This window comes from Lithobates pipiens, unplaced genomic scaffold (genome assembly GCF_037356315.1).
Source record: "Lithobates pipiens isolate NorthernLeopardFrog02 unplaced genomic scaffold, aLitPip1_a1.2 Scaffold_10, whole genome shotgun sequence".
NCBI classification, from domain to species: domain Eukaryota; kingdom Metazoa; phylum Chordata; class Amphibia; order Anura; family Ranidae; genus Lithobates; species Lithobates pipiens.
Window position 1 is genome coordinate 9970070 of NW_027507686.1, and position 25196 is coordinate 9995265.

Here is a 25196-nt window from a genome sequence, read left to right on the forward strand (position 1 = left end):
AAGCATCGTTCAGCATTGATGGAGGCCCAATCTCTTCTTTCAGATATGCTACACGGACATTCCAGACTGCCCCCAAGAAAGCAAAGGCTTGGTTGCATCAACCAGAAAGAAACTCCAGAAATATGATGTTAAATCATATTGCCTTCCAACACAGGGGGAAGGTTTATTTTTTGGGTTCTGCGGTGCGGCGGGCGTCTTGATTGACGATGGATCTACATCAGGGGACATTGTTTTTATTTATTTAATAAAGGAATAGTCAAAAACTGCCTCCTGTTTTTATTTATTTTTGAAACTTTTTTTTTGTGAATGGGGTAGGGGTACAAAGTAAAAGGGGGCTTCCAGACTCCGATAAGCCCCCTGCCCGCAGCCCCCCCACAACCACCGCCCAAGGTTGTTGGGAAGAGCCCCTTGTCCCCATCAACATGGGGACAAGGTGCTTTGGGGTGGGGGGGTGGCATACCCCCTACCCCAAAGCATCCCCCCCCATGTTCAAGGAATGTGTCCTGGTATGGTTCAGGAGAGGATTGGAGGCTCGCTCGCCCCTCCCCCTCTATTCCTGTCAGGCTGCATGTTCGAATAAGGGTTTGGTATGGATTTTAAGGGGGGACCGTGCGCCATTTTTTTTATTTTGATGTGGAGTTCCCCTTAAAATTCATACCAGACCCAAAGGACCTAGTATGGATTGGGGGGAGGCCATGCTGTTTTTTTTTCACTTTTTTCTATTGCCAGCAATGTTTTTTTTCTCATTCAGCTGTCAGTAGGGTAGCCCTTTGAAAGTTGATGACTCATAAGTTGTTAAGAACGCAGCGGCCGGCTTCCCATCCCACTCCTTAACAGCCCGCTACTGGGGGGGGGGGGGGGTTCCAAAGTACCTGGTCCTTACTCCCCTCTGGTTTGCAGCTCATTGGGGGGGGTTTGGTCTTTTTCGCCTTGGTTGCTAAAGAACCTTGTCCTTGTACTGGTAAGCATGCCAAAGCAGCCCTGATACAGAATGCTCTGTAGTTTGCAGTTCGTGTAGGGGGGCACTTTAGCCTTTTTACCTTGGGTGCCAAAGGACCTTGTCCCTGCACTGGTAGGCATGCAAAAGCAGCCTTGGTATAATTTGGTGTACTTTAGAGTCACATGTTACTGATCCAATTGAGTGGATAATGAAGTGATGGGAGTCAGTATACAGAGTCCTCTGTAGTTTGCAGCTCATTGTGGGGAGGGGGGGGGGCATTTGGGGGGTCACTTTGGCCTTTATCGTCTTTGGTGCTAAAGGACCTTGTCCCTGCACTTGTAGGCATGCCAAAGCAGCCCTGGTACAGAATCCACTGTAGTTTACAGTTCATGTATGGGGGAACCTTGGCCTTTTTTTTACCTTGGATGCTAAAGGACCTTGTCCCTGCACTCGTAGGCATGCAAAAGCAGCCCTGGTACAATTCAGAGTGCTTTAGGGTCACATTACTGATCCAATTGAGTGGATAATGAAGTGATGGGAGTGCAGTTTACAGAGTCCTCTGTAGTTTGCAGCTCATTTGGGGGGGGGGGGGCACTTTTTTCACCTTGAATGCTAAATGACTCTTTCCATAGGCATGTGCACAGGGTGTGCCTGGGTGCACAGGGTGTGCCAGGCACCCCTAATCGCCCCACGTGGCACAGATTCCCCCTGTTTGGACCCCTGATATTACAGAAAACCCCCTAATGGGGTTCCTATGGGGTTCCTAAAATTAAAAAAATAATGAAATAAAATTATAAAATAATAATACAAAATAAAATAATACAAATAAAAACTACTGACGCCATCCACTCCCCTACTGACATCAATCTCTGCCCTAGTTACACTGTCAGTATATACACACAAGCATATTTGTTTGAGCTTTGGGGTGCACACCCTAATTTGAGTTGCCACCTCATCCCTTTAAACCTGAACACATGAACACAGGTTCTGAGGCTAATTTAATGCAGATAAGGCACCAAGTGAGTTTAATTCCCACCTTAATCAGCCACCGAACCTGTGTAATTCATATGTGTTCAGTTTTAAAGGGAGGAGGTGGCAACCTTAACCCTAATGCAATAAACTGTGCACACCTATGACCCTGTCTCCGCACCGATAGGCATGCAAAAGCAGCCCTGGTCCTTTTTATTAATGGTCGCATTTTTTCCGATTCCAGCTTTGTGATGAATGCCGTTTTGGGATTGCAGCTTACAGAGCCCCGTGTGATGATGCAAGAAGTGACTAGCCCAAGCAGACGATCTCAGCTTTGCAGCAACGGCCCTGATTATTTTAACATGTTGGCAACCTTGCCTCTTGATTCCAGCAGCGAAGCCAGCCTGTGAATTCTTGGTAGCAGTGCGCCCCCTATCTGCCACAGAAAGACTCTGCCTGCATCCTCCTCCAGCATCAGCATCTGCTGTGCTGTCTGTAGCATCCTCTCTGTGACTCTGCATCCACCGAGGAACCCAAAATCCAAATCCAGGGATAAGAAGCGAGGGTGGGGGGGACACCCCATGTAGGAAGGCCTTTTTGTATTGAGTTTAATGATCAGGACATGTAAACTCTTCAGAGGAACAGGTTGATCTGCTATCTCCCCCCCCCCCTTACCCCCCCATTACTGCTGGCTCCAGCGCCATCCAGCAAGCCTGTTCCATCTCACTGCATAGGGCAGGGGAGGGGTGTAGAGGGGAAAGCTGGCTACAGCGCTGACTGCTAACTTTGCAGAAAGGAGGGAAGCTGCGACTGCAAGCCACCATCTTCCTGAAATAGAACAAATAAAAGCAGCCCTGCCAGCAGACTGGACCTGGAAGGATGCTAGCCCCGGCTCCTGTCGTCCCCTGCAAATCTTGGAGCCTCTCCTCTCTCGCAGACACCAATGCAATCCTGGTCTATCTTCAGACTGCATGGCAGAGCTGAAAGGTGAGCAATCTCTTCTGTCTGCTGCTGACACACTTCTAGGGGTACCTGCCCCCCCCCCCAAAAAAAATCCTCCATCCACAATCTTTCCTTATCCTTTCCTTATGGCTTGAGCAGGCTGCAGAAAATCTCTCCTTCAAGCCCCCCAATTCAGTGCAGCAGGCTAATGGGGGGGGGGGGGGGGTTGCAGAAATGAAGTCATAGCCTTTGCAATATGACGAGTAGACCCCCCTTCCCAACTTCATTATTCCACTGCCACCAGGCTGGGACCTAATTATCACCTGTATTATTCGTACAGGTAGGTTACCATGTAGAACTTTCGCCTATTACTATTATTTCATTTTTTTTTTTTTTTGCTCGCTGCCTTATTTTGCAACTTAGGATATGGGCAGCATACAGGTTGCTTGTGCAATAAAAGCACCCCCCCCCCCCCCAAAAAAAAATTAAAAAATCATGTAGGATTTACTGTCGCAGCTTTGCACTTGCATAATTCAGCTAGAATGTAAAGAGAGGAGCTTATTTATGTTACATCTCATTATTAAATTTTTTTTTTAAGAGGGGCTTTTGCTTTGGTAAGAAACCCCCCCCCCCACCCACACTCCTCTCCCTCCCCTTATCAAAGGGTTAAGCTCAACGAGCCAATGATTTTTGTTTAGGTGCAATCACTTTTTTTAAATGGCACGCACTTGCTCGCAGGGCGATGTGCTTTTGTTGCCTCCCGACAAAGCCAATAGTTGGGTTTCGTAGACTCAATAACAAATAATAATTCCCCCCCCCCCTCCCCTATGGTTGCCTCAAATGTATTCAACCCCTGTGTATTGATTTAGGAGAGGAGCCCCCATGGCAGCTACTAAAGGCTTGCACAATAGTCTCTATATTGCCCCCCCCCCTTTTAAAAAAGAGAGAGGGGTTGTAGATTGACCTGCGTTATACCATCTTCAAACCAAGAGGTGGATGGTGGGGATCTTGTTAAAGTCTGGCCCTGCAAGGGTTAAACATACGTGCCCTCTCAATCCCTCCCCCCTCCTCCTTCTCCCAGTGAAGTGGGGGGGGAACCGAGAAGACACATGAACTGGGCACAGATGAGCATTTTTTTTTTTTATTGCCGTTTCTTTTTTTTTGTTGGCTCGTAAAGTGGAGGCTCGTTTTTTAAGCTCACTTTGATTATTTAAAAAAAAAAAAAAAGAAGCCCCAATGACTTGTAGATCATCGGTTGGTAGGGGGAGAGGGGGGGGGGGGGAGATCTATCTTTTCCAAGCCGGATGAAATCCTGATGTCGTTTCTTTAGGTTGATCGTCTTTTTTGTGGATTTATATATATATATTTATTTTTTTGTGGATTGAAAAAAAAAAAAAACATAAAAAAAAAAAAAATATCTTGGTTTGATTTCAGATCTGCCCATTTTCTCGCTCGGGACCCAAGCAGGAGAAGGTGTAGAAGGGTATATCGGATAAACCAAAAAAAATCACCTCTTCTTCTACAAGGAAAGATCCTGGTCAAAAAAAAAAAAAAAAACAGCAAGAGATCGACTGATTCACTGATGTGGAGTGACATGAAGCCCGCTTGTTGACTCAGTAGGTCTTCTGTACTGCAAGGCTCAATCTTGAAATGGGGTTTTCGATGGTGCGTCTTGTCCTTATGGCTTTTGGATAGCAAAACAAAAATATATATATATATATATTGTAGAAATTTTGGCGATTTTAGGATTGGGTCTGGGATCCCAAGCTGATCTAGAAGGAGACCCCTACAGCTTCAATGTGGATGTTATAACTGGTTTTTGCTTAAAAAAAAAAAAAAGGGATCACATTGGGGGTGATCTGAATTTCATAAAGGAAGGGGGGGGGGAAATACTACCTTTACCTCTATCTGCACCTTCTGCGTTTTCTCTACCTTGACCATGGGATTGAAATTCTCCTAGCTGGCTCGTTGGAATTCACCTGTAAAATTCGTCTTTTTTGCTCTTCTTTTTTTTTTTTTTTTTGCCATAAACTGACATGTATGAGATGGAAAAACAAGGTTTATTTAGTGCGCTTTGTTACTTGATGCTGAATTCCCCTCTTCTATTTAGTGCACACGGTAAGTACCAACACTACGTTGTCTAATATAGACCTTACAAGACGTTCCAGCCAGTCTGTTCTGATGTAAACCTTTCCCCCCCCCATTTACCAGATTTCCCCTGTTCCTTTGTCGGGTCCTGCAGCATTTTTAGGGGCATTCTGCATTACAGGTGCAGATTTAAATCTCTCTGACTTTGCATTAGGAAGGAAAAAAAAAATAAAAAAAAAATTAGAATTTCAAATGAGAGTTTTGAGCAACGTAGAGAACAATATAGCATCTGCACAGGAAGCGTGCGGTAAAAAATCTGCTTGAAATGTATACATGAGCAATTGAGCATTGAGTTATATTCCAAAGATGATAGATGGAGAAGGAGAGAGGTGGGTACTGGTAGAATATTTGGGATTCGAAGGGAGGTTCCTTAGGCAGACAAGCACAGTTTTTTGGGATATATCGGCGTTTAGTGCTTGCCTGCACATACAGACGGGGGATTGTATACTTAGAGTGGTGTGTTTAAAAAAGAAATTGGTGCAATGTGCCTATATGAACGAGAGAGTAAGGACCATGTTGGTGGAGGCACCTTCATAGTGGTATGTGGCTTCCAATGGAGACTTTTTTTGCTCTAAAAAGTGGTTTTGAAATGAGATCCCCTATGGCAGGCTGGCAGCAGTTGGAATGGGGGGAACCCGATTTCAGGACTTTCTTGGGGTCTTAGAATTAAGAAGGGGTTGTTGCTCCTATCTTAGGCAGGAATATTGTCTTCTGTAGACCAGTGGAGTGGGATGCTACACACATATTATTTCTTGACTTTTTTTTTTTTTTTTTTTTAATCCACTAGAGTCTAATTTTACCAAAACGCTGCAGACCCAGGGGTAAAACCTGATCAGATTAAGGCAGAGCGGTCTAATCTTGTCTATTAATCTGTGCTGTTAACCACCACCATGTAATTCTATCTCCCACTCTCAGCGACGTTTACTGAAGTCCCCAAAGATGTGACAGTGAGGGAGGGAGAGGATATAGAGATGCCTTGTGCTTTTCGGGCCAGCGGATCCACGTCCTTTTCTTTGGAGATCCAATGGTGGTACATCAGAGAGGTGACCAGGGAGACAACCTTGGAACTAGCTATGACCGCCCCCGGGAGCAGAAGCAAGGTAATGATTACTGTGTGTACCATGCAACGTTATGCCATGTACAGTGAGATGCTTGATTGACAGGCGCCCCTGCATTCTACCGGGCCCGCTCGTGGCCACTGTTGCACACAGCCAATAGGAATTGAGTTCAAACTTAGCAATGAGTCACCAGCAGACATCAGGGCACAATCAAAAGGTTTTAGTCCTCCCAGAATGGAGGGGGTTGCATGAAATCTGCCCATAAATTGAGGCTCTAATAAGGCCGTGTAAAGAGCAGTGGTGATGTGCCAAAGACTGTAAACCACAAGCCAGTAGGGTTTCAGCTTTCGCCAGTTAGGACCACAAAGCTGATTGTTGATTGGTGGCTATGGGCAAATCGCAAATTTTGAATACTGCCTTGTAACAGCCATCAAACAATTTTGGTCCTTCCTGGAGTGGAGGGAGGAGGTTTCATTAAATCCTCCCTATGGACCATGCAAGGATTAGTGGTGATGTACCAAAGAAAGCAATCCCAGATCAGCCAATGGGATTACAGCTTTCACCAAATAGGGCCACAATACAAATTGTTGTTTGGCTGCCATGGGCTATAACACAAATAGTGGTGGGCAACAGTAATCACAATCAAAATATTTTAGTCCTCCTGGAAAGGAGGGGCCAGGGTTGCCTTAAAGCCCCCCCTAGAAATGGCAGTTCAGACCATGCAAAGAGCTATAATGATGTACCAAAGGCTGTAATCCCAGAGCAGCCAATGGGATTTCAGCCTTTGTCAGTTAGAGCCGAGAAGCTAATTGTTGATTGGCTGCTATAGGCAATTTTGGATATTGCTTTACCTTGATAGAAGATTTGTGTCCAAAAACCAATAGAATGCAGTATCCCTCAGCAACCAATCAGATTTGAGTTTTCATTCATGTGAATGTACAATGTATATCTAAAGCGATGCATAAATTGACGGTGCTGTATAAGTACCTGAAATAAATATAAATAATAGTTCACATTAGCTGGATCAGGCAAACAGGAATGGTAATGTGATGCGCAGAGTGAGCTAGGGCAACCAATTAGAATGTTGGATCGCTGAGAAGCTAATTGTGACTGGTTGGTTGGTTGGTTGGGTGGCTGGTGGGGGTTTCAGCATGTTACATGTTGATCTTAAGTTAAATAAGAATACTCATTGTATGTCCTCTATACCCCCCCCCCCCCTCCATTCCTAAAATCTAACTCAATTCCAGAAATTCTTCCCCCCCACACTTCCCCAGGCCAGCCTCCCAGTTTTACAATTAGCTATTTAAATAGAAGTAAATAGATATTGACAAGTAGGATTACTGAGCTCAATGGATGCCAGGCAGGGCAGCCGCATGAGCACGACGGCTTTCCTCTGCCCCCCCCCCGGCTAACAAAATCCATCGCACAGGATGAGTCGCTCCGCTGAGCTTCCCTTCGCTGTAAATGGACAATTTGCTATTTTGGAGATGGAAGTCAATTGACCCCTTTTTAATACGGGACAGTACTCCGCCACAGCAATAATTCAAGTTTATGTAATTTGGCTCCTCTTCCCAGAAGGATCAGCTGGCCAAGTGATTTCAGCAGCTGCTGCTGAATATATATAAATATATATATATATATATATATATATATATATATATATATATATATATATAAAATCATGCCTACTACACCTATTGCTATATTACACATTACATGATTGTTCGGTGTTATTCTTGGAATATAGTGGTGGCCTGTCAGTTCCATAATAATCCTCTGAACATTATCTTGCCAGGAGAGAGTGAATGGACTAATTAATATACATGTTAATATGAAGTTTGAAATATGTTCCCCAGGCTTCCTCACTCCTAATGAACATTCTGATCCATCTCTGTCATACCACGGGCACAGCCACAAATCTTCTCACTGCCTCTTCATTCTTCCTTCCCTGCTGCTTCTACGTTTCCTGTCTGCCCTCCCCGTCTCCCTCTTCTTCTGTTTCTGCCCCTCATTATAATCCCCCCCCCCCATCACCCCCCTCACCCCATCACCCCCATCTTCTTACCCCTCAACACACACAATTTGTCTCTCATCTGTCCTCCTTGACCCCCTTCTTTTTTTTTATGCCCCCCCCCCCTCTACTTATCTCTTTTCCACCCTATCTCTGTAAACCCCTCTCCTTATCTTCCTTTCCTACTCCCTATTTTCTGTTTCTTCCCCCCTCCCCTCCTCCTCCATCCCTCTCTTCTCCACTAGGCTTCTCTTTTTCTCTCACACCCTTCCACTCTCTCCCTTTCATTTCCATCTATCCCCCTTCCTGTGTCTATGCTTAGTCTCCCTCTTATCTACTCTGTCCCTCTCCCTCCCTTTCATTCTCCCCTCTTTCATTCTCCTCCCTCCATCCCTCTCTTCTCCTCCATGTCTCTCTCCCCCCTTCTCCCCTCTTTCTCTCTATCCCCTCTGTCCCTCTCTTATGTCTCTCTCCTTCCCTTTCCTTCTCCCCTCTTTACTCTTTCATTCTCCTCCCTCCATCCCTCTGTTCTTCTCTATGTTTCTCCCTCCTTACCTCTCCTTCTTCAATCTTTCGCTCCCCCCCCCCCCCCCTCCATCTCCTCCATGTCTCTCCCTCCCTCTTCTTCCTTCTTTCTTGTTCTTCCTTCTCTATTCTTTCATTCTCACCCCTCCATCCCTCTCTTCTCCTCCATGTCTCTCCCTCTCTCTATTTCTTCCCTCTTTTTTCTTTCATTCTCTCCCCTCCATTTCTCCTCTATGTCCCCCTCCCTCTAATAAAATTTTTTCCCCTTTTCCTTCATCCTTCTCATTTCCCCTATGTCTCTATCCCTCCCACTCCTTCTTCCCTCTTTTATTACACCCCCCCCCCATCCCCCTCCTCATCCCACTCCTCATTCATTATTTCTCCTCTGTCTTTCTCCCTGCTTTCTCACCTATCCTCTTCTCTCTTTTCTTCTTTTCCATCTCCCCTCATCTCTTCTATATCCCTACTCCTCTCTCTTCTCCCTTTTCTATTTCGTTCTCCCCCATTCAACTTTTCCATCCCTCCTATCTCCCCCATCTCCTTCACCCCTCTCATCTCCATGCATCTCTCCCTCCTTCTCCTTTTTCTCTATGTCTCTCCTCCTCTCCTTCCATTATTTCTTTATCATTCTGCCCTCTCCTCCATCCCCTCTCTGTCTCTCGCCCTCTTTCTCCTTTTCCCCTCTTTTCCCTTTCATTTCTTTCGTTCTCTCCCCTCCATCCCTCTCATCTCCTCTGTGTCTCTCCTCTGTGTCTCTCATTTCTCTTTCTCTCTCTCTCCCCTCCATCTCCTCTCATCTCCTCCATCCCTCTTATCTCCTCCATCTCCACCATATTTCTCTCCCTACTTCTCCCTTTTCTATTTCTCCCCCCCCAATCCCTCTCTTTTCTTCTATGTCTCTCCTCCTCTCTTTCCATTATTTCTATTTAATTCTCTCTCCTCCACCTTCTCCATCCCTCTCATCTCCTCCACCTTCTCCATCCCTCTCATCTCCTCTATCCCCTCTGTATCTCTCTTCCTCCCTTCTCCTTTTCCCCTCTTTTCTCTTTCATTCTCCCCCTCCATCCTTCTCCTTTCCTCTATGTCTCTTCTCTCCTACCCTTATTTCTCTTTCGCTCTCTCCCCCTCCATCCCCTCCATCCCTCTCATCTCCACCATCTCCTCTATGTCTCTTCTCTCCTTCACTTATTTCTCTTTGGTCCTCTCCCCTCCATCCCCTCCATCCCTCTCATCTCCACCATCTCCTCTATATCTCTTCTCTCCTTCACTTATTTCTCTTTGGTCCTCTCCCCTCCATCCCCTCCATCCCTCTCATCTCCTCCACATCTCTCTCTCCCCTCTCCCATTTGCTCTCCAGCTCACTCCCTCCGCTTCTCTCTCTCTCTCTCTCTCTATGTCCTTCAATGGTTTTCTCAGGCATTCATTCACATTTCTTTCCTCCCTTGTAGATTGTAAGCTCTTGCCGTTATTTTTTATTTTTTTTTTATTATTCTCATTCACGCATCTCCACATCCTGTCAGCACATTCCACGTTTTCTCCAGCGCGGTAGAATCTTCCAGCTCTCCGGTGCTCTATTGACGCTCTTATTTCTCTGCGTCTTTGTCACCCACACAATCGCAATCTTTATTAGGAGAGCCTAGCGTGAGTCCGAGCCAACGTCTGCCCCTCTCCTCTACCAGGCGCTGTGCTCAGGATGGGTGGAATCCGAGGACTATATCAGGGAAAAGGCGAAGCACTTTTCCCTCTTGGAGAACAAACTCATATACAATTTTTTGAGCTGTGTGGGCGGACGGCTTGAAGACGGTGCGGCTGTGCGCTGATATTTATTCCCGCTACTTGTATGTGTAAACACCTCTCTGGCAGGCGCGCACCCCGTGGAATGCGGAGCTCCATTCGCTCTTTCAATATGGTGATTACTGTTATGACAAGTTGGCCAATTTATGTGTTTGAGGCTTTCTTGAGGCACGCCATAGGCTTGACATACATGTCTCGTTTCCTGTCCCGCTCTGACACTGGGCAGCCTTGTTATAGCGCTCTGTGGCCGGTGACTACAAAGCACTATAAGTCCAAGCCGCTGGTTAAAGCTGAACTCCAGGCGATACAATTAAACACAGCTCTATAGTCATTATTGCATCATTCAGAGCAAGTTCGCATAGGCAGAGAGCCGTGGTAAAAAAAAAAACTGGTGTTTACCATCACGGTGGCGTCACTCACAACTGTTGTATACCTTAACTGCCGAATAGGCCAGTTCAGACTGGCATCTTCACGCCATGCTCATTTGAATTCACCTTGTTGCTTTGGGCAGGTAATATATCCGCCAAATTTGTCCATTAAAGACAATGGGACCATGACAACCATGGCTATGGTGGTTGCGGCCTGGTATTTCATTGTAAAATCCCCCCCTTTTGGATTGAAAGATGGTCATTCATGGAGTTGGCAGTATTGCCCCCTTAAATGCCCTATCACCAGTTGAACATTTCTAAATGGCATGGTCTTTCTTTGTAGAATCCCCCCCTTTTGGATGGAAAGATGGGCATTCATGGAGGTGGCAGTATTGCCCTCTTAAATGCCCTATCACCAGTTCTAAATGGCAGTATCCCCCCCCCTGAATACCTTCTCATCAGTTCTAAACCAAGCGCTACGTAAACTGTTGGCGCTATATAAAACATGTATAATAATAATAATAAACCGCGATCTGAAAAGCAATCGAAAGGGACCATGCCACAAATACATGCCAACCATGGCTATGGTGGTTGCAGCTTGGTAGGTAAATGTAAAATCCCCCTCTGGATCAAAACACAGGCATTCAAGGAGGTATCAGTATTGCCCTCTAAATGCCATAACACCAGTTCCAAACTGCGATCTAAAAAGCGATCCAATGGGATCATGGAACAATCACGTGCCAACAACAGCTATGGTGGTAGCGACACAGTATTTCAATGTAAAATCCCCCCTCTGGATCAAAAGATGGGCATTTATGGAGGAGCCAGTATTCCCCCCCCCCCCCCCCCGAATACCTTCTCATCAGTTCTAAACCAAGCGCTACGTAAACTGTTGGCGCTATATAAAACATGTATAATAATAATAATAATAAACTGCGATCTGAAAATCAATCGAAAGGGACCATGCCACAAATACATGCCAACCATGGCTATGGTGGTTGCAGCATGGTAGGTAAATGTAAAATCCCCCTCTGGATCAAAACACAGGCATTCAAGGAGGTATCAGTATTGCCCTCTAAATGCCCTCACACCAGTTCCAAACTGCGATCTAAAAAGCGATCCAATGGGATCATGGAACAACGACGTGCAAACCACAGCTATGGTGGTTACGGCATAGTATTTCAATGTAAATCCCCCTTCCGGATTGAAAAACAGGCATTCAAGGAGGCAGCAGTATTCCCCCCTGAATGCCCTTACACCAGTTCTAAACCGCAATCTGAAAAGCAATCCAGTGGGAACATGCCACAACCACGTGCCAACCACGGCTATGGTGGTTGCAATGGTGGTCACATCAGTTTCTAAACCTTGATCTGAAAAGCAATCCGCTGGTTAAAGCTGAACTCCAGGTGGATGCAGGCGATACAATTTAACACAGCTCTATAGTCATTATTACATTATCCAGAGCATGCAGTGTAAGGCTAAGTTCACATAGGCAGAGGACTTTGGTAGAAAAAAAACTGGTGTTTGCCCCACGGTGGCGTCACTCACATCTTTTGTATACCTTAAATGCAGAATGGGGCAGTTCAGACTGGCATCTTCCCGTCATGCTTGTTTGAATTCACCTTGTTGCTTTGGGCAGGTAATATATCTGCCAAATGTGTCCATTAAAGTCAATGGGACCATGTCAACCATGGATATGGTGGTTGCGGCATGGTCTTTCATTGTAGAATCCCCCCTTTTGGATCGAAAGATGGGAATTCATGGAGGTGGCAGTATTGCCCTCCTAAATGCCCTCTCACAAGTTCTAAATGGCAAAATAAAAAGTGATCCAATGGGACCATGCCACAACCACGTGCCAACCATAGCTTTGGTGGTAGCGGCACAGTATATCAAAATAAAATTCCCCCTCTGGATCGAAAGACGGGCATTCAAGGAGGTGGCAGTATTCCCCCCCCCCCTTGAATGCCCTCTCACCAGTTCTAAATCGCAATCTGAAAAGCAATCCAAAAGGGACCATGCCACAACTACATGCTAACCATGGCTATGGTGGTTGCAGTATGGTAGTTAAATGTAAAATCCCCCTCTGGATCAAAACACAGGCATTCAAGGAGGTGTTGCCCTCTAAATGCCCTCACACCAATTCTAAACCACGATCTGAAAAGGGATTTATTGGGACCATGACACAACCACATGTCAACCACAGCTATGGTGGTTACAGCATAGTATTTCAATGTAAAATCACCCTCTGGATCGAAAAACAGGCATTCAAGGTGGCAGCAGTATTGCCCCCCGAATGCCCTTACACCAGTTCTAAACCGCAAACTGAAAAACAATCCAATGGAACCAGGCCACAACCAAGTGCCAACCACAGCTATTGTGGTTGCAATGGTGGTCACACCTGTTCTAAACCTTGATTTGAAAAGCAATCTAATGGGACCATGCCACAACCACGTGCCACCCATGGCTATGGTGGTTGCAGCATGGTATTTCAACATAAGATCCCCCTCCAGATTGAAAAAATTGATTTTCAGACCTGCCAACTATGTGAAACAAGCCTATTTGCTTCAATTTGACTTTGTATCAGCCCATTGCAGTCCCTCCACAAAGGAGTTTAGACTGGAAGAAGCATAAGCAGCACTAGGAGCAGTGAGTCATGCTGCGGTGCTCATGTGTTAGCAAGAAACATGCTGATGGGAGGAGAGAGCAGAGTGAAAAAGATGAACTCATAAATCTGCTGTTTCTCCTTTTACTGTCCAGTCACAATCTGAAAGAGGGACAAGACCTGTAAGCAGTGGCGGACAATCTATTAGGGGCGCAGGGGCGCCGCCCCCTAATCTCCATGTGCCAGCCCCTAATCTACATGCAGGGAGCCGGACGCGTGGATTTACATTTTTTTATTTTTTTTAGAAGCACATGATTAAAGCCTGAGGCTCTAATTGGCTTCAAAAAGGGTGGGCTCGGGGAGCAGAGCACTGCGGCCCGAGTCCTCCCACTTGTGTCACAATAGCAAATAAAGATTCGCTATTGTCTTCCTGCTTCCGGCCAATCAGGAACCGGGTCTTAAGATCCGATTGGACAGAAGGAGAAGCGACTGTCTGGTCTTCAAAATTTCCTCCGTTCCTCTGCTCTGATGACTGGTCTGGTCCTCGGTCCGTCCGTCCACCCCCCTCCCCCCCATCAACTGGCCCGAACCGGCTTCTTCTTTCTGGGCACTGGGGACCCGTGTGCTTCTCCTGCGGGGGGATCCTCCGGAGTTGGGAGCCCGGGGACCCGCTTGATACAGCACCGCGGTGCAAATACTTCCCTACCCATCCCTTCTTCCAGGGAACCGAGCCCAGCAACGCCCCCATCCCCCAACAACCGGACAGACACTGAACTGAGGCTGCTCCGACTGCCTAGGAGCAGGAGAAAAACGACCCCGCTGTCTCTCCCGAGCTGTACCTTCTACCTTCTATACCGGTATGTACTGGTAGGGACTGAGATCATACCACACCATAGGCCTTATCACGGGCGAGCGACGGGGGGGGGGGGGCGGTTTGTTTGCCGCCGCTCCCCAACCCCCCCCCCCACAAAAAAATGGAGCACCGGCCGCCACTGCCTGTAAGTGTTAGTGAACTGTAGCAGAGAAACATCAGATCTTCTTCCCTGCCAGTCAAGACTGTACTGTGTGGCAGAGCTGTGTAAAGCTCAACAATGGAAGGGCAGAAATACAAATCCTTTGTCAGATAAAAGAGCTCCAGCATTTCATCTGTGTATTTAGCTGTTTGTCTCGCGGTTTAGTCTCAGATTTAAGTTGGGCTTCCTGAGAATTTTTATTACCTGGCAACTGCAAGATGCATGTCCTAGTGTGGTCCTACAACTGTTGAAGAACAATAACCTTGGCTTGCCTTATTCACCAGAAACTGAAAACTAGTAATTCTCTAGATCAGTGTTTCTCAACCAGGGTTTCGTTGAACCCTAGGGTTCCTCCAGAGGGTTCTAGGGGTTCCTTAAGCAATACGCAATTTCTGCATCTCAGATAAGATCACACTGAGCCCATTGATTGTTTTAGCTATCTGTAAGGGGGTACTTCTTCCCATTGTCTACCAATGTAAGGAGCATTCTTTCCACTGAACATCACACTAATGTATTATGAATTGTAGATATAGTCATTTTGAGCAGGGGTTCCCTGAGACCGGAACATTTTTTCAAGGATTCTCTGCGTTCAAACGGTTGAGAAAGGCTGCTCTAGATATAACAAGGATGCAGAACGGGCAAACACTATACATAGGATACCAGATGAAAAGTAACCATTTTAGAATGGACTTGACGTTTTCGGGATTACATGTTCTAATAAACTATTACAAGTCTTGAGGAACCATACGCTCCAGTGTTCTGAATAGCTGCTTGGGATGAGCCTACTACGATTTGTAGCTCCTCCTTGCGGCACAGACCTGAAAAAATAGACAAACTGTAGACTCGGCTAATAAAAAACACAAGCATATGGTTGACTTGGACTTTATGAAGCTTGTGGCTTTTCAGAAGCTTTCAGGACACACACTGGGCAACCTGAGATCTACATGTCCTACCATGGTCTTGAAACATCCCGTCAAGGTTTAATAAACCCATCATGGCCAGTTGAAGTGCACAGATCTCATCATATCCTGCCAAACTGCATTTGGTTGGTATGGGCATGATGGAACTTTCTGTTCTAGCACTGCAAGAACTATGATTAGTTAATGTCATCATGATAGGCATAGACCAACTGCTAATATGCACCTGAGAAGCTATCTAGTGGTAGTTAGTCACATTCAGGTGGACTTGTTCAGTAATGGTGAAGATGCTTCATATCTTGTCCAAGCCACTTCTAGACTTGTTCAGTAATGCTGAAGACGTTTCCTGTCTTGTCCAAGTCACTTCTGGACTTGTTCAGTAATGTTAAAGATGTTTCCTGTCTTGTCCAAGCCACTATTGGACTTGTTCAGTAATGCTGAAGATGTTTCCTATCTTGTCCAAGTCAATTCTGGAATTGTTCTGTAATGTTGAAGACGTTTCGTATCTTGTCCAAACCCCTTCTGGACTTGTTCAGTAATATTGAAAACGTTTTGTATCTTGTCCAAGCCACTTCTGAACTTGTTCAATGATGTTAAAGATGTTTCTTATCTTGTTCAAGCCACTTCTGGACTTGTTCAGTATTGTTGAAGACGTTTCCTATCTTGTCCAGGGCACTTTTGGACTTGTTCAGTAACGTTGAAGACATTTCATATCTTCTCCAAACCATTTTTTAGTTCTAAGAAGAAGTGGCTTGGAGAAGCTATGAAACCTCTTCAACATTACAGAACAGGTCCAGCTGAATGTGACCACCTACCACCAGATGTACCATGACATGGATAAATGAGAACCTCTACAGACACCTAGGAAACTAGTTGCCTAATCCCCTTGTTGGAGCTTGTAGATCTTTATTAGTGGCAGGCCCACAAATTACAAATTACCTACATTAACCTTTACGCTGCCACACTGCTGCCTGTCAGATGAATGCAGTCCGGCACCTCCAGTGGCCACGGATTGCTTTCATACCCCCTGGTAACGCCCCCCCGCGCTATGTATCGGATTGCTTTCATACCGCCTGGTAACACCCCCCCCCCCCGCTATGTATCCCGGTGTCCTATCATATAAGGTCCCCCATCGGATAGTGTCCGCTGTGTACTGCGCATGCGCAGTACACAGCACAGACAGATTCCGAAAATAGCCAAGGATGAACGGCGCCTGCGCCGTCAGTCCAGGTTCTATCCCCACCATCCAAGTGGACACAGAGTAGGAGTATAAAAGAACCGAGCACAGCGAGGCCGAGCCCGAATCGCAGCGAGCAAAGCTCGCCCGTGAGGGGCCCTCTAATCTTCCCAACCCTATGTCCGCTTGGATGGTGGGGCTACCACCTCCACTCATGGCGCAGGCGCCGTTCATCTTCGGAGATTTTCCGAAGCTTCTTCTGCCCCGTACTGCGCATGCGCAGTACGGGGCGGACACTATATGATGGCAGGACACTATCTGCCAGAACACCGGGCTCCGCTTGCCTGTGTGTGGGACCGATATAGCGAGTGCCACCAGGTAGAGGGGAGTGGAGCTGAGCTCTCCTCCCCTTCTTGTTGCTGACCTGGAAGTGGCATGTAAAACGTCACTTCCGTGTTCCCCTGTCAGTTTCACTGGCCAGTACGGCCAGGTAAGAATGTATTGCAACACAGTCTGCCTTGCATTACATTCAGTGGAGCATAGAGGAGACGTTCAGGGTCTTTTAGAGTTAGTCTGCAGTATTAACCATTGGCTGGTCTGTCATGTACCTGGAGTACCTTTAAAACCCCTTCACTCAGTAATGCTAAATTGATGACCTATAGGGGGCTTTTAAAGTGTCGCCTATAGAAAATATAGGGTACTGATTAGTTTGTCTCCATTTCACACAAATTTAAGGTTTGACACGTGGGTTTTTTTTTAAATTATTCCTTGGTGCAACTTCGTCTTATATATTTTCCCAAAATTTTTGTCACTTATTGCATTTGTGTGCCCTAAAATTAACTTCAGTGCATTTTTTAACTAACATTTTGCATTTCCTAGACCTTTGCGGTAATATTGCATGACAATGTCAAACGAAAAAAAAAAAAATCGGAATGACCATTATGTTATTCTCTAGGGTGTCTGCTTTTAGGAAATATATCATGTTTGGTGGTTTATGCAATCTTCAGGCCTAAAAAATGTTTTTTTAAATATGTGCAAAAAATAAAAAATGGAAAAAAACGGCTCTGGCAGCAAAATGGTTAAAGACCTCAGCACTAAAACCATAATAATCTTCCTTTCCTCTCTTCTTTACAGATCATCACGAATAGGGATGGGACAAAAATTAGCGTAAGTCCTTCTCCAAATCTTTTTTGTTTACCAAAAACCCATTTCAGAACGTGTCTAATGCTATGCGGTGCAGCTCGCCATGATAAAGGTGTGTGTGATCATCTCCTATGGTGCAGTTGACAGCTCTGCTGCTATAAAAGGCTTTTATGCCACGACTCGAGTGGGGACAGCCAATGGCGGCTTGGGAAGTGGTTCGGCTGCTCAAGTGGTTAAAAGGCCCTTTGACCTTCTAGGCCTGCCAAAGGCAATCTCAGCACAATGGTTGACAATAAAAGAAAGAGCCTATATTTAATGCTATGGGGAAGGGGTGGGGGGTGTCTCGTGTAGGTTGGACATCAATGGCAGCCCTGAGCATTTGAAGATAATCAGTAGGGCTTTAAAAATAGCCAAGTTATTCTTTATACTTGTTTTGATTTCGGCAGGATATTTACTTGCCTGTGATTGGATGGTTAAAGCTGAATTTCAGGTATGACTTTTCTTGTGTAGTTACATTGGTCAAGTTTGGGGCCTGCCAAGTCACTGTAGTAACAGCAACTACAGTGATGCTTCGCTTCCACAGTGATCCGGCGGGTATGTAATATGTATCCTTACATCGGTCCAAGGTGGGCAAGTGTAGATAGGCAACAACAACCATACCTGAAATTCATCTTTAAAGTGATCACAGTGTTGCTATATGTACTGGGATGCCGGGATGGTGGGAATCCCTCATAATGGGCGCAGCAGGTGTATTGACCTGAAGGATGGTGGGACCACTGCAGGGATAATGGGAGCCCTTCATAATAGGCACATTAAGTGTGAAGACCTGGGCATTCAGCTCAGCATGAGGATGATGAGGGCCCCTCATATTAGACTTAGTAGGTGTACATATCTGGCAGCAGGGACTGTGGGAGCCCATCACAATGGCCACAACAGGTTTGCAGATCTGGAAACTCAGCTCAGGGATGGTGGAAGTCCCTCATAGTGGACTTCGAATGTGTAAAAACCCAGGAATCAAATGTAGGGATGGTGGGAACACCTTATAATGGGCACAACAGGTGTGCAGAGATCGTAAATTGGCACAAGGATGGCGGGAACCCCTCATAATGGGCACAGCAGGTGTACAGACCTGGGAACTCAGCACAAGGATGGTGGGAACCACTCATAATGGACATAGCAGATGTACAGAACCAGGAACTCAGCACAGCGATGGTGGGAACCCCTCATAATGGGCACAGCAGGTGTACAGACCCGGGAACTTAGCACAGGGATGGTGGGAACCACTCATAATGGGCACAGCAGGTGTACAGACCTGGGAACTCAGAACAAGGATGGTGGGAACCACTCATAATGGACATAGCAGGTGTACAGACCCAGGAACTCAGCACAGCGATGGTGGGAACCCCTCATAATGGGCACAGCAGGTGTACAGACCTGGGAACTCAGAACAAGGATGGTGGGAACCACTCATAATGGACATAGCAGGTGTACAGACCCAGGAACTCAGCACAGGGATGGTGGGAACCCCTCATAATGGGCACAGCAGGTGTATAGACCTGGAAGCTCAGCACAAGGATGGTTGGGACCCCTCATAATGGGCACAGCAGGTGTATAGACCTGGGAGCTCAGCACAAGGATGGTGGGAACCACTCATAATGGATATAGCAGGTGTACAGACCCAGGAACTCAGCACAGGGATGGTGGGAACCCCTCATAATGGACACAGCAGGTGTACAGACCAGGGAACTCAGCACAGGGATGGTGGGAACCCCTCATAATGGACATAGCAGGTGTGCAGACCCAGGAACTCAGCACAAGGCTGGCGGGAACCCCTCATAATGGGAACAGCAGGCGTACAGACCTGGGAACTCAGCACAAGGATGGTGGGAACCCCTCATAATGGGCACAGCATATGTGCAGAGATCGAAACTTGGCATATGGATGGTGGGAACTCCTCATAATGGGCACAGCGAGTGTACAGACCCAGGAACTCAGCACAAGGATGGCGGGAACCCCTCATAATGGGAACAGCAGGTGTACAGACCCGGGAACTCAGCACAGGGATGGTGGGAACCCCTCATAATGGACACAGCAGGTGTACAGACCTAGGAACTCAGCACAGGGATGGCGGGAACCCCTCATAATGGGAACAGCAGGTGTACAGACCCGGGAACTCAGCACAGGGATGGTGGGAACCCCTCATAATGGGCACAGCGGGTGTACAGACCCAGGAACTCAGCACAGGGATGGTGGGAACCCCTCATAATGGGAACAGCAGGTGTACAGACCCGGGAACTCAGCACAGGGATGGTGGGAACCCCTCATAATGGACACAGCAGGTGTACAGACCTGGGAACTGAGAGATAAAAGGAAATGGCCTTTACCCCTCAGCAGTGCAATAACAATTTTGGGTGGACTGACCCTTTAATCGAGCTGGCATTGTCTGGTGGGGAAATGCGGTTAGTGTCGATTTATAGCCGGGCTGTGCGCAGGTTGGAGGCAGCTCCTGTGTGTGTTGCAATATTGCAGTGAACGTTCTTGCTGCAATGGACAGAGCGGTAATAAAACACCGGGACTCACCATAAATCCTTCAGTCCATCTTCCTCATGTGTGAAATGAAGGATCTCTGCGCTCCGATGAATTTTTCCTTTTTTTTTTGGCTGGAGATTGTTGAGCAATAAAACAAGAAAAGGAGAAAAAGGCCGTTTTCATCCTGAAGGCGGAACAGACAGTGCAGGTGAATGCAAGAAGCGTGTCTGGCAGGCCGTTCAGCTGCATTACAACTTATACTTCCTTCTCTGGCTTTCATCTCCATGCTAAAGAGGCTGTTTTTTTCTTTGTTGCAGAAACTACACAGTCCTAATAAATTCTGGTGCCTGTGTAGCTCTTGGTGTTCACAAATGTCTGATGCGGATAAGCCCCTGCTGCAGCCTCTCACTTTGTGGTTTGCTACAAAGTACAATGTATAGTTTGATCACCGGGAGGAGAGGAGACTGAGGAAATGCTGCCTGCAGCAGACTGATGACACCATCTCATGCATGATGGGAGCGCAAGGACGGCTTTTAATGATGAAAGGCGGGAACTTTTCTAAAAAAAATGATACAGTTGCAGTATATTGTGACAGCAATTGACTTATGTAGGCTTATAATGTCATTGTGAGGTCCTGTCTTGCGTTAGATTGTTATTGTTGTTTTGCTTCTGAAAATGCTGATTGCCTAAGGCTGGGATCACACCTATGATGGTTTTCCCCGCATTCAATTCGCATGTCAGGAGATTGTGACCGACTCTCTATGGAGCCGCTTCACATATTTCCATTGCGGCTGAGGAGCGGCTTGTACAGGAACGCTGTGCGTCTTTGGCTCCGTTTCAGGGCTGAATTCAAAAATTGGTCCTGATTGGTGACTGAAATGGAGAACAGGGGCGCACCGGACCCCCTGCTGCGAGCCGCATCCGCCGGAGGTGTGAACCCGGCCTTAATGTCTCTGACTTCAACACTTTCTGAGTCCCTCCTGATCTATGGTACGGAGCAAGGACTCTTTCAGGGCAGTACTTATTTATTTATTTCTTTTTTTAAGAGCACCTGCTATGTACTGTAGATATAGATATTTTTGGATAGTATAAATTGGGGTGTTTTAGGAGGATAATAGACCCTGCAACAATCAATCCCAAACACATGCTGAGCTCTGTGCCATATCATCAATATCACAGCATTGGGGATACACCCATTATAAAAATGTTACTTCATGGAGGAATTTGGAGATGGATGGATAGATAGATAGATAGATATATAGATAGATAGATAGAAAGATAGCCAGAGAGATAGTTGATATTTAGATAGATAGATGGATAATTGGAGAGATTGATGGATAGATAGTTATAAAGATAGTCTGAGAAATAGCTAATATTTAGAAAGATAGATAATTAATTATAAAAGTAGTCAGATAGATAGATGGATAATTGGAGCGATTGATGGATAGAGAGAAAATTAATTAATTAGATAATTAGAAAGATAGTCAGAGACATAGGTGATAGATAGATAATTGAAGAGATTGGTGGATAGATAGATAATTAATGGATTAGCTAGATAATTAGAAAATTTAATTAGATAGATAGATAATTGGAGAGATAGATAGATAGATAGATAGATAGATAGATAGATAGATAGATAGATAGATAGATAGATAGATAGATAGATAGATAGATAGATAGATGGATAATTAGAAAGATAGATAGATAGATGGATAATTAGAAAGATAGATAGATAGATGGATAATTAGAAAGATAGATAGATGGATAATTAGAAAGATAGATAGATAGATGGATAATTAGAAAGATAGATAGATAGATGGATAATTAGAAAGATAGATAGATAGATAGATAGATAGATAGATAGATAGATAGATAGATAGATAGATAGATAGATAATTAGAGATATAGATAGATGGATAATTAGAAAGATAGATAGATGGATAATTAGAAAGATAGATAGATGGATAATTAGAAAGATAGATAGATAGATAGATGGATAATTAGAAAGATAGATAGATAGATAGATGGATAATTAGAAAGATAGATAGATAGATAGATGGATAATTAGAAAGATAGATAGATAGATAGATGGATAATTAGAAAGATAGATAGATAGATAGATGGATAATTAGAAAGATAGATAGATAGATAGATAGATAGATAGATAGATAGATAGATAGATAGATAGATAGATAGATAGATAGATAGATAGATAATTAGAAAGATAGATAGATAGATAGATAATTAGAAAGATGGCCGGAGAGATAGTTGATATTTTGATAGATAGATAGATAATTAATTATAAAGGTAGCCGGATAGATAGATAATTGGAGAGATTGATGGATAGAGAGAAAATTAATTAATTAGATAATTAGAAAGATAGTCAGAGAGATAGGTGATAGATAGATAATTGGAGAGATTGATGGATAGATAGATAATTAATGGATTAGCTTGATAATTAGAAAGTTTAATTAGATAGATAGATAATTGGAGAGATAGATAATTTATGAATTGGTTAGATAATTAGAAAGATAATTAATTAGAAAGATAGTGGGAGAGGTAGAGAGGTAGAGAGGTAGAGAGGTAGAGAGATAGATAGATAGATAGATAGATAGATAGATAGATAGATAGATAGATAGATAGATAGATAGATAGATAGATAGATAGATAGATAGATAATTAGAAAAATAGTCAGATAGATGGATAATTGAAGAGATTTATAGATAATTGAAGAGAGAGATGGATTGATAGATAATTAATTAGATAGATAATTAGAAAGATAGAGAGATAGGAGATAGATGGATTTGGTTCAGCAAGGCTCCGCCATTGAGCATCATGACTAAACAAACCCTGTCTAAATAATTGGTCAGTATAGGCAGCGTGGGCACTAGTGGCAGTGTGGGCACTATGGGCAGTATTTGGCAGTATGAACAGCATGGGAAGTATGGGCAATATGAGGCACTATGAGCAGAATGGGAAGTAATAGGCAATATGAGCAGTATGGGCAGTATTGGGCACTATGAGCAGTATGAGCAGCATGGGAAGTATGGGCAATATGAGCAGTATGGGCAGTATTGGGCACTATAGCAGTATCAGCAGTATGGGACATTATAGGCAGTATGAACCGTATGGGCACAAAGGGCAGTATGGGCACTGTGGGCACTATGGGCAGTATGGTTTCCCCCGTGTACATAGATCACTATAAGCTATCCATACACACACATTATCACACATTGATGAGATCCTTCAGACTAATCTCATTCACATCTAAGAAGTCCATTCCACCAATGACAGCCCCCCCTTCGGGATCCGGCTTTCCTCTGATGACTCTTTAATAAAATATTGAAGAGAATTGGAGGTCGCTCGGATCAGAACTGACCTTTGTTATGTCTTCCAGCTGGGAACATTAAGATACAATGTTTCTTTCAGCAATTATTTCATTACCGCGCCCCCCCCAGGCTAACCTATCCAGTTATATCATCACCACAGCTGTCTCCTGGGGGGGTTATACATTATTAATGACGATTTGCATTTATTTATTACCTTGGAAGGGGAGAGGACTGGTGTTCCCTTCATCCCGAATGTCATATATAAAACCGGATGATACACAGCAGAACCTGGATTGGGACGCTTTACACATACTGATTTGTTTAGTAAATTGGTGATTTGGCCTAAAGCATGACTTATTACCGGTTCTGCTAGGTGCCACTTTCCTAATACACAGCGATGGATTTATCACTGTCGGAGGTTGTGGGTTTTTTTTTATGCTGTAAAATTTTTGAGTTGTCACCAGAATATTTCCAGACCAGCGGTGTACTGGTGCGTCGCCGGACCGCGGGTGCTTTACCAGGATGATGCCTGCAGCTCCTACCATTTTTTAGGGCCAGCGGTCATCTCTCTTGTAAAAGCAATTCTAGTGGCTAACTAGCCGCCGGATTGCTTTTATAAGCAGTAGGAGAATCCCCCCCCCTGCAGCCTTCTGATAGGTGGGTGTCAGTCAGGAGAAGTGGGCGTTCCTAGAAACTGTATTTGCATGAAAACTGTCCTTTGTAATGCCCACATGTGATGCTGAGAAGAAGAAGAACTGAAATCCAATGAATGAAAGGGACAGTCAGGCTGGGGAAGAAAGAGCTAGATGATGCCAGACATCCTCCATTCAGGACGTGAGACGGGGCTCTCTCTGACTTGCTGCAGTTTCTAATGCACACTCTGAGAAGCTCACAGTGTGCAGTGAAATCAGAGGAAGCTACTTCAGTACAGGAGAGGAGCCGGAGACTGAAGGGAAGACTTTATTTTTACGTATCCAACATTAAATGAAACATTATCTTTTTTTTATTTAGTGTCCCTTTAATGCAGCCATTGCTCAGGTGGCGTCCATGTGTTTTCATTCCTGCAAGTCTAATGTCTTTAGAAAGATGTACAGAGGTGGGGTGATTGTACGGCGGGCCCCTCTTGTAATCAGCGGCAGGAAGATGCCGTGCAGAGGTTGCGCACCGGAGTCGCAGGCGCAGGTAATGACTGTGACCCGGTGACAGCGCAGAGCGGTGGCGGGGGCACATTTGATTATCTGTGTTGCAGGTAGCTCAGTAATGACATTTAAATGTAATAAAATCAGGACTATTCATGGCGCTCGCTTCAGACGCGTGACTCCGAATGAGGGTGGAAGACTAAAAATAGGCAGTCCTTCCTGCCTGCCTTCATCAGTCGCTGCCCTTCAGTCCCCTTCAAGGTGAACGCGAGACGGCGGGCTAAAGAGAACCAAGATTGGGCTTATGTAGAGATAGGAATATTCTTCAGACATTCAGGATTACGTACTAAAGACTTCATTTTCACATTTATTTAGCTTTGATTATTTTGTGCAAGGACAACTCTGGAGCTGAGAGGTCCCCTGACATCTGACCCCTTCTGCCCTGACCACTGCCTGTTCGCTTTTAATTGTTTTCATATATACAATTTATATAGATATATTATATCTATAGAATATAATATCATATTATATAACAGTCATATTATTATTATTTCTTTTACAAATAAATATTGTTGACAAAGGATTCTAAGAG

The 25196-nt window shown here is 45.0% G+C and overlaps 1 protein-coding gene across 3 annotated transcripts in view; it reads left to right on the forward strand.

Annotated features, from left to right (window-relative positions):
• Window positions 1-2382: 2382 nt before the first annotated feature.
• Window positions 2383-25196, forward strand: part of VSTM2B (V-set and transmembrane domain containing 2B) — a 119935-nt gene continuing 97121 nt past the window's right edge. The window contains exons 1-4 of one of the 3 annotated variants that reach the window (XM_077451421.1): window positions 2383-2896; window positions 4286-4969; window positions 5915-6099; window positions 17599-17631. In XM_077451421.1, the coding sequence (XP_077307547.1) occupies window positions 4888-4969; window positions 5915-6099; window positions 17599-17631 (300 nt within the window). In that variant the 5' untranslated portion in view covers window positions 2383-2896; window positions 4286-4887. Of the gene's footprint in view, window positions 2897-3084; window positions 3192-4091; window positions 4182-4285; window positions 4970-5914; window positions 6100-17598; window positions 17632-25196 lie in introns of those variants that run through there. The other 2 variants (XM_077451437.1, XM_077451429.1) reach the window with 2 other exon arrangements.